Source organism: Oryctolagus cuniculus, chromosome 5 (assembly GCF_964237555.1).
Source record: "Oryctolagus cuniculus chromosome 5, mOryCun1.1, whole genome shotgun sequence".
Classification (NCBI taxonomy): domain Eukaryota; kingdom Metazoa; phylum Chordata; class Mammalia; order Lagomorpha; family Leporidae; genus Oryctolagus; species Oryctolagus cuniculus.
Window position 1 is genome coordinate 164,512,422 of NC_091436.1, and position 13,241 is coordinate 164,525,662.

The window sequence follows — 13,241 nt, forward strand, 5'->3', positions numbered from 1 at the left end:
CGGACAAAGAAACAATTATACAGATTACAACAAAGTATCTTCAAGGGAACATAAAGTCGATTGACATCAGATTTTCTAATGCCACGCTGGAGATATATATATCCCATAAATATGTATAATTAATGTTTGTCAATTAATATAATGTACTGTTATGTTTAAATGGAATAATGAAAACAAAGTAAAATAAAATAATATACAATAAAAATCCTAAGAAATTAAAATAAGAATTCCAAAGATTAAAAGCCCCAGGCCCTGCACTTGGCACAGTGACTTCAGCTGCCTCCTACAACACTGGTATCTCACAACAAGCCGCTAGTAAAATCCGGAATAGAGGGGCCTCATGGCGCAGTAGCACGTCCAGCTCCCTCTTGCAAGGCCAGGATCCCATATCCCGTAGCATAGCACCCGTTCCAAGTCCTGGCTGCTCCGCTTTCAACCCAGCTCCCTGCTGATGCAGCTGGGAAAGCAGTGGAAGATGGCCCAAGTCCAAGTGCCCCTGCACCCACGTGGGAGACCAAGTTGATGTTCCATGTCCTGGCTTTGGCCTGGCCCAGCCCCGACCACTGAGGCCCTTGAGGCCATTTGGAGAGTGAAACAGAGGATGAAAGATATCTCTCTCTCTCTCTCTCTCTCTCTCTCTCTCTCTGTGTGTGTGTGTCTCTCTCTCCCTCTCTATCTGGGTCTCTCTACCTCTCTGTGTAACTCTGCCTTTCAAATAAACAAACATAAGAATAGGTCAATGAGCTGTGCATGCTTTTGTACATTATTCTGTGTGTATATTTCACAATATAAACTATGTAACTCTTAAAATAAGGAATTTATTTTTAAGAAAAAAGCTAATCACACTCATACATTTCAAACATAGCCTTTGTTCCCAGAATTCAAATTTCTGCATTGAGATCAAGCTTCTTCAGCCATATATGTAAAGTCCAAAGATTTCAACATATTTCCCATAGAGTCGCAGGACCAAAATGAGAATAAATCACTTTACCAAGTACCAGAGGTGAGGGTAGACCCAAACCTCCTGAAGTGGAATTTTATTGGGACACCTGCCAACATGTCCCCACAAACTTTGGATCCACCTCCTGTTTATATGGCTGATCACTTAAATATGGTATAGTTATCATTTCAGTGCAAAGAGCTGTATACATTTGCATTCATAATTGGGTTGGGGGTTTTAGCTGAAGGAATGGAAGATGGAGATATGTGTCGCCAGACTAACCCATTCCAATTCTGTAGTAGTGACTTCTTTTTCTAGAAGACAGAGATGGAATTCCCTAGAGACCCTGACATCTGGTCCTGCAAACCATTTCGAGGGGCTGGTTTTGTGGTTTGTTTTGCTTTTAGTTTTGGGGGGTGTTTGTTTCTTTTTTGTGGTGGCAGCTTCTGGAGGGTCCACTTATGGTGGATTGGCAGAGAGAGCTGTGAAGCAACAGGCACACTGTCACCACACCGGGCTTGCCGCAGCCTGGGCTGAGGGAGGGAGATGGTGCCCATCCAGCCCCAGATGAGATGTGGTCTCTTCCTGGCAGCGTCAGGAGTAAGGAGTTTCCTGGGTTTGTGCCTTGAATTCAACATGCAGATCCCAACAGCACCGGTGGCTTTTTTCCTCTCCTGAACTGCATGTGTTTCTTTAAACAAAATTGCTTATCCGAAAAAACGTCCTTGCAAGACTTTGGCCTGTAACAAACACCCTTGCGCGGACTTCTATTTGGGGGATGGGGGGAGCCACAATCCCAATCCCCAGTTCAGAACGTGTCAGAGGGGTAACAACCCTGGGGCCCCCACGGTGGCCCTGTCCCCTGCGTTTTTCAGACTAAGACGCGACAACCAGAGAAGCGCGGCGCGGCCAAGGTCACTGCAGTCCCGATAAGGCACCCCCTGCTCCACTGTGCCCTTCACCGCAAATACCACATGCGGTGGGCATTTCACATCAGGCAGGAAGCTCATTCTCCATGGACACCTGCCATCATGGACGGTGCCCCCACGTTTCCAAGGAGTGGGCGCGCACGGGCAACCCTGGGTCGCATGACCTTTTAATTCAAGAACCAGAAAGATCATGATTTAAAAGCCGGGGGCGGGGGTGAAGAGGGGGGAGCAAAAACCATCATTAACATCTGCTGTCAATCATTCACCGCACCAAATAATTTATGTACTGAACTTTGCTCGCCTCTCACGCCTCACTTTCTAGAGCCACGCCAGAGCGGTGCAGAGGGAGGAACGGCCCCAGGGATGGCGCGTGCGGCTGGGTCCCCGCAGCGCCACCCAGAGCGGCCCGGGGGCCGGGCTGCGGGCTGATGTACGTGCGCACGCGCGCGGGTCCACAGGCAGCTGCTCCCCTGCACCCGGCCGGCTCCGGCTCTGCGGAGTCCCACCCCGCCCCTCACCCCGACAGCCGCCAAGTTCGGGGTGCCGGAGGATCAGAAAATGTGTTGGAAGATCCCGGTGGGTGGATGAGAAGGAGAAAGGCAAGGATATTCAGAGCAAAAAAAAAAAAAAAGTCTTCAGTGCCCGGGAGTCCGGGCTGTGCCACCGCGCGCGCCAGGCGGGCAGCACCTGGGCTGCGGGAGAGGGAGAGAAAAGCGTGGGCCAGCTCTGGATGCGGGGGCCCCCCGCGGGGCGGGGCGGCGACCTGCGGCCCGCCCCCTCTGACCAACCTCCCGCCCTGCCATTGGAGGACTCCGGGGGCGGGTCCGAGGGACGCCTGCCTCTCGCCACCGGCCCCCGGCCCGCCCACCTCTTCGCCTCTTTGCGGAGCCTACCAGCGCGGGCCAAGGGGACACCCGGGGCCGCTCACGTGCCCTGGGACGCCGGCGAGGCGAGCCCCCGTCTCTCCGCCCCCGGGCTGGTGACATCACCTGGGGCGGGGCCCGGGCCGCCACCTCGGTGTCCTGCGGCTCCTGCGGGACGCGGGCGAGGGCCGGCGCGATGCAGTGGTTCCACGTCACCAGGTGCTGCAGTTGGGACCCCCCTCGCCCGCACCGTCAGTCCCGCCCCCTCCCCTTATTTCGCTCGGTTCTGTCCTTTTCTCTACGCCTCTCCAAGTGCTGAGCGTGGGGACGGCGAGGTGGGCGCACGAGTGGCACGCCGCCTGGAGAGGCAAACTCGGCGCCACATCTGCACCCGTTCGCAGTTCTGCTGTTTATTCGAAATCCTAACCGGCTGTGGTGTAGTTGTGCAAGATCTGTGGGGGAAGGGGTTCATCTTTTTCCTTTTTTTTTTTTTTACGGGTTTAGGTAATAAAGTGAGCCAATGCCTTCTTTGGTACTTAGAAAAGATAAGATTTAGGCTTTTTTTTTTTTTTTGGTGCATTAAATGGGAAGATAAACCAACGCTTCACTGCGTTTGGAAAGGAAATATCCCCGTGCACTTTCCATTCTGAACTCAGGCTGCCCTCGGCCGCCCGCAGCACCGGGCAGGGCGCAGCGGCACGAGCCCGGGTTGCAGAGCCTGCTGCGCCGGCACGAGGTCTGCGCCCCCGCACCAACAGGCCGTGCAGGTGTGCGCGGGTCTGGGTGTGCGTGTGCGTACGTGATGTACGTGTGTGCGTGTGCGGCGCAGTCAGCAACCGCGAGTCGCGTCGAGATGGGAAAGAAGCGAGTGCACGCTAGCGCGGGCCTGGGCAATGTGCTAAAGCCCAGAGACTCCACCTCCAGTACCCGAAAGTCGTCCCTGCAGAGGCTCCTGCTCAGGTGCCCTCTCCGCCCTCCCCACCCCCCAAACCGGACTGGGTTGCTGCGTCTGCTGCAGCTGCCCCCTCGCCTGCGCCAACGCAGGAGGCGGTGAAACTCACAAGGCGGGCGGAATCCATTTGAGGGCCCCACTTTGTGCGGGCCAAACCCCCGGGGCCGGGCGTGTGCGGAGGGCGCTCCAGGGGGAGAGCGAGTGTGAGCTCGTGCAGGGCGCCCGGCGGTGCGCACGCCAGCTCCAGGCTGCGCCCCGAGCGCGGTGACTCGGTTGCAGGGAAGAGAGGGTAGGCAAGTGCAGGGGGCGGGCCGCGGAGGGGGCTTAGCTGTTTCTCCCACTCCCGTTCCCGCTCCTCTAAGCCCCCCAACCGCCCCCTGCGTCAGGGGAGGGGGGCTGGATTGGCTGCCCCGGCTCCTGGAGGAGATCGGGAGCACTCCGAAACAATCGAGTGGGCGCGCCAGGACTCCCCGGCTCCAGGCGGGGAGGGGAGGGGGAGCCCCGCTTCTGCGCAGGGAGGGGGCGGGGTTGGGGGGCCCCGGGAGCCAGGCGGAGGCGGGGGTGGCCGCAGGGACGGGAAAGTGGGCACCACCACCACCACCACCACCACCCCCCCGGGGGAGGCGAGATTCCGTTGGGATCGCACATTAATTGGAGATATCTGATTAATTCCAGCTTCTGACGACTATAAATGGCGATTCTCTACCAAGGTGTCTATATTAAAAAAAAATTCATTCCGTGTCATCCCCCACGTCAGGCCCGCTCGAGGGCGTGAGGCTGTACTTCCTCCGCCCCCTCCTAATGGAGTGAACCATTCCCAGCTCTCCCCCCACCCTCTCTCTCTCTCTTCTCTCTCTCTTCTCTCTCTCTCTCTCTCTCTCTCTCTTCTGTCTCTTCCTCGCTCCCTCTCTTTCTCTCCTCCCTCTGCCTTCCCGGTGCATAAAGTCTCCGTCGCTCCCGGAACTTGTTGGCAATGCCTTTTTTTCAGGTTTCCCCCGCGTTCTCAAAACTAACTATTTAAAGGTCTGCGGCCGCAAATGGTTTGACTAAACGTAGGATGGGACTTAAGTTGAACGGCAGATACATTTCACTGATCCTCGCGGTGCAAATAGGTAAGTGGCCGCCCGGCCCGGCTCCGGGCGGGCGGTGGGGACGACCAGCAGCCCCCGGCCCGAGGCGCGGAGGGGGACCCGCGGCCGCCGCGGGTGCCGAGGAGCCCGCAAGCTCCCGAGGAGCCCGCAAGCTCCCGAGGGCGGGGGCAGCGGCTGCCGGGGGCTCGCGTGTCCCGCACAAGGGGACTCGGAACGCCCTCCGGGAAATGAGTGGGGCCCGCAGGTCCCGCAGAGGGCTTTCCCCCAGCAAAGCGCGCGCCGCGTTCGCTTCTCCTTCCCCGGGGTGAGACCGGGCTCGGGGCGCCCAGGGGGCGATGCCCTGGCCCCTGGGAAGCTGCGAGACACTGTGGCGAGGGGTCGAGAGGCGCCTGCAGCCAGGGCTGCAAAGTTGGCGTGCAGAAGGCAGAGGTGTTCCTGGGCTCGGCTCGAACCGCTGCAGCTAGAACTTTGTCATTCTGCCGCTCCCCTCCCCCATACTCTGGCTGCAGCGTCTGCACCGGGTGCAGCAGCCCGGGCTAGGGGAGCAGGTCGGGAACGACCTGAGACCCCAGACCACATCTGGTGCCCTGTGGACCACTGAGGGGGCCGAATCTAGACAAATGCAGGTGGACAGACTTTTCTGGGCGCATTTGCCGGTTAAGTGGACACGTGGGCATCGGTCGCTTAGGTGTAGGAAAGGGTTAAGAGTATTTGCACTGTTTTCTGGCTGTTCTGTTCTGTTGGTTTGCCCGGGAGTGGACTGTGGACCGATTTCTGCAGTCCCCGTGTTGTGTGAAGGAATGCTGGGCGGCGGTGACATTGTCAGGGAGCTTTCCAAAGTTCGCAGCTTTTCCACCCAGAATGCAGAAAACAGGGGAGCCAGCAAACCCCGGATTTCTGACGCCGGGTCAGAACATTAATTAACCGCGGCCTGAAAGTGAAAGTGAAGCGGGTTATTAATAGAATGGACCAGAGGGAAAATAAGAACTCTTCAAGCGGGTTTTCTGGAGATGGGTTTTCTGGTGTTACCTCCTACCCTTTGGGGCAGGAGGCTCTGTTCTGTGCAGACAAATCCTTGCAGTATTGCGCCGGGGGGGGGGGGGTGTTTAGGGAATTGGTCTGGGGCTAGAGAGGGAGCCCACAACACTTGTCTTCCCAAGAAATGTGGAGGAAACGGGTTTTTTACTTCTCTAGACATTCAAATCATTAAAATACATTCTTTGCGGTAGAGTTTTATGCATTTGGCATGGTTTTGAGTCTCTGGGTTTTTTGATTTTTTTTTTTTTTTTTTTTTGCAAAAACGGGGCTTTTAGAGAGTGTAAATGGGGGTTGTTAGCGGTTTCCTTTAATTCTAAAAAATGCCTGAAGGCTTCGAATCTAGTTGTTTTGGAGCTTTGGCATGAGCGCTCAGACTTGCCATCAATAAAGATGATTTCTGCAAAGCTCTCACATGTCAGAAATAAATGGAAGTGGCGTTTTGTAATCAGCCTGCAAATATTTAGACAGCACGACACAGCAGTTGTTTCCGAGAGACCGATATTTTAGTCGGAGAAGGTTTTGGGTCTCTATTTTCCTCGGTGAAAAATAGCCTTACTTTGAGAGGTTAAAAAAAAAAGGACAGCGGTGGTGCAAGGGAAGTGCATTTTGTACACAGGAACCCAGCCATTTGTCGGCTGTGGAATGGAAACCGAGCGTATTTGTTCCCGAATGACTGTCCTTTCCGGCACCGGAGCCTCGCTCTTTATTAATTCATGGCTGGGAGCTGTCCCAAGCCATTGACATTTGGCAATAAAAGTGGGGGCTGGGGAGATGGGCAAGGTAGTGAACGCGAGTGGAGACGCGGCTAGAGAAGTTTGGAATGAATGAGAAGCCGAATGAATGAACGAATGGAAACCACTCAAGACCGGGACGCCTGAGGGGACGGGGAAGAAGAGACCCGGGTGGTCCGCCGAGCCTCGCCGGACCCGGGTTGCCCGGAAGGATGGCGAGGGACGCGCGCGCCTGCAACAGCCGGCCGGTGCGCAGGCTCCTGGCCTCCCAGCCAGGGCGGGAGCCGAAGGAGACGCCGCCGCTGCAAAGGACGGGAATTTTTGCACAAGCACACACTCAGACATGCGCGGTGTGCAGGGGCTGCTCCAAAGATAACGTGACGGGAGAGCCTCCCGCCCCCGGCCAGCCCCAACTCCCTTTGGAAGAAAAAAAAAATTGCCCATGCATCTCAGGGACTTCTTTTTCGCCCGCGAGTTTTGGGGGTGGAGGTAAGGGATAAGGAGCGCCCGAGGGCAGGGGAGGGCGGACAGTGTCCGGTTTGGTGGCTGCTGCAAGCTGTGTTTGTTCCGTGCGTTATAAGGCGCCGGAGAGAATTTCATTAGAACAAAGATTTCGTGGATTCACGAGAATCCATCGGCGCTCCGTTGGCTGTTAGTCGCAGGCCTGTTTAATTTGTGTTTCTAAAGGGACCCCGGAGGTTTCGGCAGGGTCCAGGATCTGCCTGCCCCAGCCGCCATCCACTTTAACCCGGGTGGTGCCTCCCCCAGCGCTTCCAGTTCCGGATTAGAGAGCGCAAGGCCCGCCTCGCTTTGCTGCAGCGATGGCGAACCGGGTGTGCTCCCTCCGAGGCTGCCGAGGGCCCGGTCACCTGCTCCCCGGCCTGCGTCCGCTGGGCGCGCGGGCACCGGCGGCTGCGCGGCGCGGCGCGGGGCGGGGTCGAGGAGTCGAGTCCTCCTTGGAGTCGGCCGCAAGGCCCGCATCCTGCACCCCCAGTTCGTCTCCGGGCCCCGCCAGCAGCGCTGATCTGCGCTCTCCCCGCGCCCGGGGTGGGTTTGGGGCCTCTCGGTTTTGGGCACGGTGGAGAGAAATGGCCACCGCGGCCTGGAGCCCGCTTCTCGCGTCGGGCGCCTCCGGGTTTGGCCGTCTCGAGACCAGGGACCGAACCCTCCGTGGGGCCTGGGTGTCCTCTTCCTCCCTCTCCGGCCGCCCCCAGCTTCTCTCCCGCCCCTCCGGAGCGAGCCGGGGCCCACAGCAGCAAGGTCGGCGCTCCGCAGCCGGGCTGGAGACCCAGCGGGGCCAAGGTCCTACCTTGCTTGGGCCCGCAGCGGCTGCGGGTTTTTCCGGGCGTCTTAAGGGGAGACGCCCTGAAGCCCAGGGCAGCAGGGGAACTAGGCCCGCAGATTCGGCCTCCGCGGAGGTGCGCCGAGGGCACCGGTGCAGACACAGCCGTGACCCGGCGCGGCCTCTGGGTCCCTCTTGGCAATGGGGAGGGGAGGGTGCCTCGCTCGCAACACAGACTCCCCGGTAGGCAATTTCGGTGACTGCTGGGGGGGCTTCCCGAGACTTATTTTTTTCCATTCGTTCATTCATTCCGCAGCGTGTGCTAAGCGTTCACCACGCACCAAGCGCGGGATGCAGCCTTGGGTTCATCAGGGTGACCCCGCGCCTCGCCGCCTCCCCACCTCCCCCTCTGCCGTACAGACCCTCCTGTTGCCTCTCAGATGGAATCGTGTCCCTGCAAGAGGCGTGACAGGGCTTGCAGGGGGAGGGAAGGCTGGGAGGACGTGTTGGGAGACGAAGGAAGGAGTGAGGAGAAAGAAAGAGAGCGAGAGGGCCGTGAGAAGAGGGGGCGATGGAAACAGAAAAAGACACGGAGCGAGAGGCGGGAGGGAGGAGAGCCGGAGGGGAGGCTGGACTCGCCCACCCCCCAGCCACCCACACCCGCCGCGCGCCGACCGGCTGCGGCAGACGCGGCGTGGGCTGCAGGGCCGCGCTTCTGGGCAGCGTCTCTCACGCACCTTTGACTCCGCGCGCCCGGGCTTGGACACTGGGCCTCGGCCAGGGCCGCGCAGTCAGGTTGCGGGTGCGCGCTCGGGCCGAGGGCCGGCGGGGGCGGGATCGCGGCGCTGCTGACCGGTGTCCCCTCCTCTCCGCAGCGTACCTGGTGCAGGCCGTGAGAGCTGCGGGCAAGTGCGATGCGGTCTTTAAGGGCTTTTCCGACTGTTTGCTCAAGCTGGGCGACAGCATGGCCAACTACCCGCAGGGCCTGGATGACAAGACGAACATCAAGACCGTGTGCACGTAAGTGTCCTCTCGGGCCGTCTGGCTTTTTCTTCGGGGGGCGCTGCTGAGGTCAGAGTGCCGCGCCCCCGGGTCTGCGCAACGCCAATCCCAGCCCTCTAGCCTGCTGGCTCCCACCCACCCCAGGCCAAGGCCGTCGGACAAGTCCGAGGCCCCCGAGGCCCAGGGCCCTGGTTATAAAACCACACTGCCCAAGGAGGGCTCGTGATTTCGGCTGGGCCACAGAGGAGAGTCCTTCCCACAGCAGCCGGGTCTCAGCCCTGTGCAACCCCAAAGGCGCGCGCGCAGTGGTGCGCTGAGACCCTGGGGAGAGGGACGCCGGCGGCCGCTCCTTTCGTTCCTCAGCCTCAAAATCCCTCTGCTTTGAGGTGATATTCCAGTTCCCCTCTCGGGCATCAGTGGCCGCCCACCACCGCTTTGCATTTGGGGAGCTCTCACAGTACTGCTAGATTCGCATAGAGATAGAGTCACCCGCCTCCAGTGCACACCAAGAAAATGTGGGCACGGGGCTCCGTTTCCAGGAGAAAGGCTGACACCATGTTTTATTTGTGTGCCAGTGAATTTGCCCAGCAACTGTTGCAATGAGTTTGCGGCTGATTATGAGGTTTGCAGGCCCCAAGACTAACGGGAAAGCAGGGCCCAGTGGCGTTTGCCCAGAGCTCAGCGGCAAAGCACTGGTACTGGTAGCAAAGGAGGTAACCAGCAGAGCCCTCCTGCAGGGGACCTACCGCATCTTAGCTGCTGCAGCCCTTAGACACGCCCCCCATTCTCTGCAACACTCTTAAAAAAAAACTGCTCCCTCCTTCTCTCCTATGCCTCCAATAAAACCAAGGCAAGAGGTGCCCTTTGTTCCTAAGGACTGGAGGGAACACTTTGCATGCCAGCCTTTCTGCACGGTCAAGCCTTCCTCTCTGCCCAGTTGAGGGACTGGGGTGTGAGGGCATGGTAAGGGTGGTTGTTTGATTATGACTGATTCGATAGGAGTCCCTGTTAGAACAATTTCCTAAGTACCACAGTGCCCACCTAGAGATGGACAAAAGGCATTGCCTTCCAAAGGTCTTGGCGTAGGTAAGAATCCTCTCACACGGTGTGAGGCCACATAGACAGCAGCTCCCAAACCCCCCTTCCATGGCTGGAACTTGGCTATTCACAAGCTCTTTTAATTTTACAGAACTTTGTCCTGGGAAGCCAGTAGGTGAGGAGGGTCCTTCCCTGGGGTCCGCATAGCCGCTGCCAGTGGCTCCATCCTCAGCTGACGCCCACCTCCCAGAGCCCCAGGTGGAATTCTGCTCTTGTCCACTTTGCCCTCTCCTGGGAGGACCCTGTGCCCGTCCCGGGGTGCACCAGGGAAGGAGAGGTTTAATAGACATCCTTTGAGGGGAGGGCTGTAGATTACATAGTACTTCCTCAGGAGAGCTGTCTCTGGCAACCTCTCCTGTCTAAATCTTGCTGTTTCTTATAAATGGTTCAACCTGGAAGACCCCTTCTCCCCCACACATACAACCCTTATTAATGGAAGAATGGAGATCTTTAGAAGAGAAACCAGGCTCGGAACAGTCTAACAAGCACCAGAAGGTGGGGTGACAGAGAAACCAAATACAATGCCTGTCTTCAACAGGCTTACAGTCCAGACAGCCAGCACAAGGCAGAGAGGGCGACAATGCCACTCAAGTGCGTAGAGGACAGCTGCCAGTGACCTGGCACCTGGGGCCAGGGTGAGGTGGGAGCAACAGCCGGGAGTCTCAGAGACGGAGAGATCGACCCAGCTCCGAGAGGAGACAGCGCCCCAGGAATCGATCTAGGTTTAGGGTTATATTTAGTCTCGGGAGCTATTTTGGGTTTTCAGAACAAAGGGGGACAATTAAAAAAGAAAAAAAGGACAGGTTGGAGGAAGGTTCTGGGGGCGGGGCCAGGAGCGGAGCCCGGGAGGAGGAGGTGGCCGAGCCTGGCGCTGAGCTCCAGGACCCTGAGCCGAGGCCCGGAAAGACAGCGGGGCCCTCGAGGGCTGGCCACGGTGCGCAGGGCGCGAGCCCGCGAGGCTGGACCCGGGCAGCTGGGAGCTGGCCCCAAAGGCCTTAAGGAGGGGACCCCATATGGCCCCAAACCCAGGAGAAAGACTGGGACGTGGGGAAGAAGCGGGGCCAGGCGCGCAGGCCTGGAGCCCAAGCATCTGCCAAAGCAGGCGAAGGCTGCCGAACTGGCGCCAGAGGCTGCGGACGCAAACACTCACCGAGCCGGGAGAGGCAGGCTGGAGGCTCCGGACGGGGATGAGCGGCGGGACTGCGGAGCGCAAGGCAGGAGAGCCACGCGGAGCGGAGCCCGGGCGCGGAGGAGGGGAAGGAGAAGGAAACCGGAGGGCCTGGGGGAAACAAAAGGAGGGCGAAGGCGAGAGCCCCGCCGCGAGAGAAGGCGGGAGACAGAAGGGGCGAGGGGGAGGAGAGTGTGCGGAGCCTGCAGGGGAGGGCCGAGCCCCGTGCCAGCCGCCCGCCTTGCAGGCTAAGAGGTATTAATGGGCGGCAGCTTGCAGGCTTAGCTCTGCTTTCCCGGAGGCCCGCGAGCGATCTGTGTGCCCGGGCCGAGGTGCCAGAGCCACGCGGCAGGTGCACCCGGGCTCGCGGCAGCCGGGTCCCCGCCCAGCTCCCCCGAGAGAGGACACCAGAGAGCCAGGGGGCGCCCCTCCCTGCTCGGATAGCGGCTTCGGGGGCCAGGGGCGAGGTCCGGCCAGTCGCCGGCTGGCGCAGTCCCGGGAGGGGGTCGTCGGAACCGGGGGCGGGCAGAGGGCGCCCCGGGAGGTCGGCGAGGCCGCGGGGGCTGGGCGGGAGCCTGGGGGGCGCACGCAGGCCCGCCGTGAACCCGCTTCTTCTGTTTTGTTCTGCCCCCCGCCAGATACTGGGAGGATTTCCACAGCTGCACGGTCACAGCCCTTACGGATTGCCAGGAAGGGGCGAAAGATATGTGGGATAAACTGAGGAAAGAATCCAAAAACCTCAACATCCAAGGTAGCTTATTCGAACTCTGCGGCAGCGGCAACGGCGCGGCGGGGCCACTGCTCCCGGCGCTCCCGGTGCTGCTGGTGTCCCTCTGGGCAGCTTTGGTGACCTGGCTTCCCTTCTGAGCGCAGGGCCAGCTCCCCCGCGCGCCCACCCACACTCACTCCATGCTCCCGGAAACCGAGAGGAAGATCCATTCGTTCTTTGGGGACGTGATTCTGTGATGCTGAAAACACTCATGTAGGATTGTGGGAAATCCTGGTTCTCTCTTTTTTTTTTTTTAATTTCGTTCGAGTTCTCGTGTTTTCTTTGCCAAATGTTACCAATCAGTGAGCGAGCAAGCACAGCCCAATCGGACCTCAGCTTTAGTCCGTCTTCACACAAAAATAAGAAAACGGCAACCCACTCCCATTTTTAAATTTAAATTTTTTTTTTTTTTTGGCAAAAGTATCTCAGGAACGGCCCTGGGCCACCTACTATATTCTCATGTTAATAACATGAAGCATGATGGGCTCCTCCTAATAGGAATGCGTGGAGAGGAGAAGGCCAGGAGAAGGAATCCCAGAGCGATGTCCACGTGCAAAGCACACGGTGACCAGTTCACACTCGCGTCTTTCTGCCACAGTATCTTGTTTTGATCATTTCCACTGCACATTTCTCCTCCAGAAAAGGGACAGGCCAGGAGGTGGCTAGGAGGGAGAGAGGGAACACAAGGAGGGAGTCGCTGGTGTCCAGTGGAGGTTGTCACAAGTGCTGCTTACGGCCACTGAAGGGTTAGCTTTACTTAACTTGCCGCATCTTTCCAGTCCTCTGCCTTTTCGTTCCCTCCTCTCTTGTTTTAGCTGTTACTCACACAGTAATACCTGAATATCCAACGGCGTAGATCACAAGGGGGGGATGTTACACGTTAACCTAAAATATAGTTAAAAAAAAGATTTTGACATAAAAGAGCCTTGATTTTAAAAAAAAGAGAGATGTAATTTAAAAAGTTTATTATAAATTAAATCCAGCAAAAAAAGATTTGCTACAAAGTATAGAGAAGTATAAAATAAAAGTTATTGTTTGAAGTGGAGGTGTCGTTTGTTTCCTACGCCAAGCCAGCCCTGTGCGCTGAGCACACACAGCTGATCACAGAGCCGCCTGCTCGCCGCCTGCTCCACGCTCGGCCCGGTCCCCGAAATTCTGCTGACTTAAAGGAAAGAGGAAGTTGGTTTTATAATGAATTATTGTTATTATTTTGTAAATAGCCGTTCTGCGTGCGCTTCAGAGGAAGTGGGTTTGCGCGCGGGGCAGCACGCGCGCTGGGACTGAACGCCCGAGGCCTGGCCGCTGCGCCCTTCCCCGGGCGTGGGTCTGAGCCCTGACCCGGTCCCCTCAGCCCGGCCCTAACCACGATTCGCTTCTT

The 13,241-nt window shown here is 58.2% G+C and overlaps 1 protein-coding gene across 2 annotated transcripts; it reads left to right on the forward strand.

The window, feature by feature from the left end:
* Positions 1–3,842: 3,842 nt before the first annotated feature.
* Positions 3,843–12,903, forward strand: NRN1 (neuritin 1). Of its 2 annotated transcripts, XM_002720948.5 has the most exons (4): positions 3,843–3,973; positions 4,673–4,796; positions 8,702–8,846; positions 11,733–12,903. In XM_002720948.5, the coding sequence occupies exons 2-4, from the start codon at positions 4,742–4,744 to the stop codon at positions 11,959–11,961; spliced, it is 429 nt and encodes a 142-aa protein (XP_002720994.1). In that variant the 5' UTR covers positions 3,843–3,973; positions 4,673–4,741; the 3' UTR covers positions 11,962–12,903. The 2 variants fall into 2 exon arrangements, with proteins under 2 accessions (XP_002720994.1, XP_008272478.3); XM_008274256.4 differs by lacking the exons at positions 3,843–3,973; positions 4,673–4,796 and adding an exon at positions 6,168–7,033.
* Positions 12,904–13,241: the final 338 nt, after the last annotated feature.

Excerpts from the sequence above, each read along its gene's own strand:
- NRN1 (XM_008274256.4), top strand. The coding sequence starts at position 6,757 with ATGGCGAGGGACGCGCGCGCCTGCAACAGCCGGCCGGTGCGCAGGCTC. Across the intron at positions 7,034-8,701 it reads CGCGAGTTTTGGGGGTGGAG|CGTACCTGGTGCAGGCCGTG; the intron begins GTAAGGGATAAG and ends TCCTCTCCGCAG. Across the intron at positions 8,847-11,732 it reads AACATCAAGACCGTGTGCAC|ATACTGGGAGGATTTCCACA; the intron begins GTAAGTGTCCTC and ends GCCCCCCGCCAG.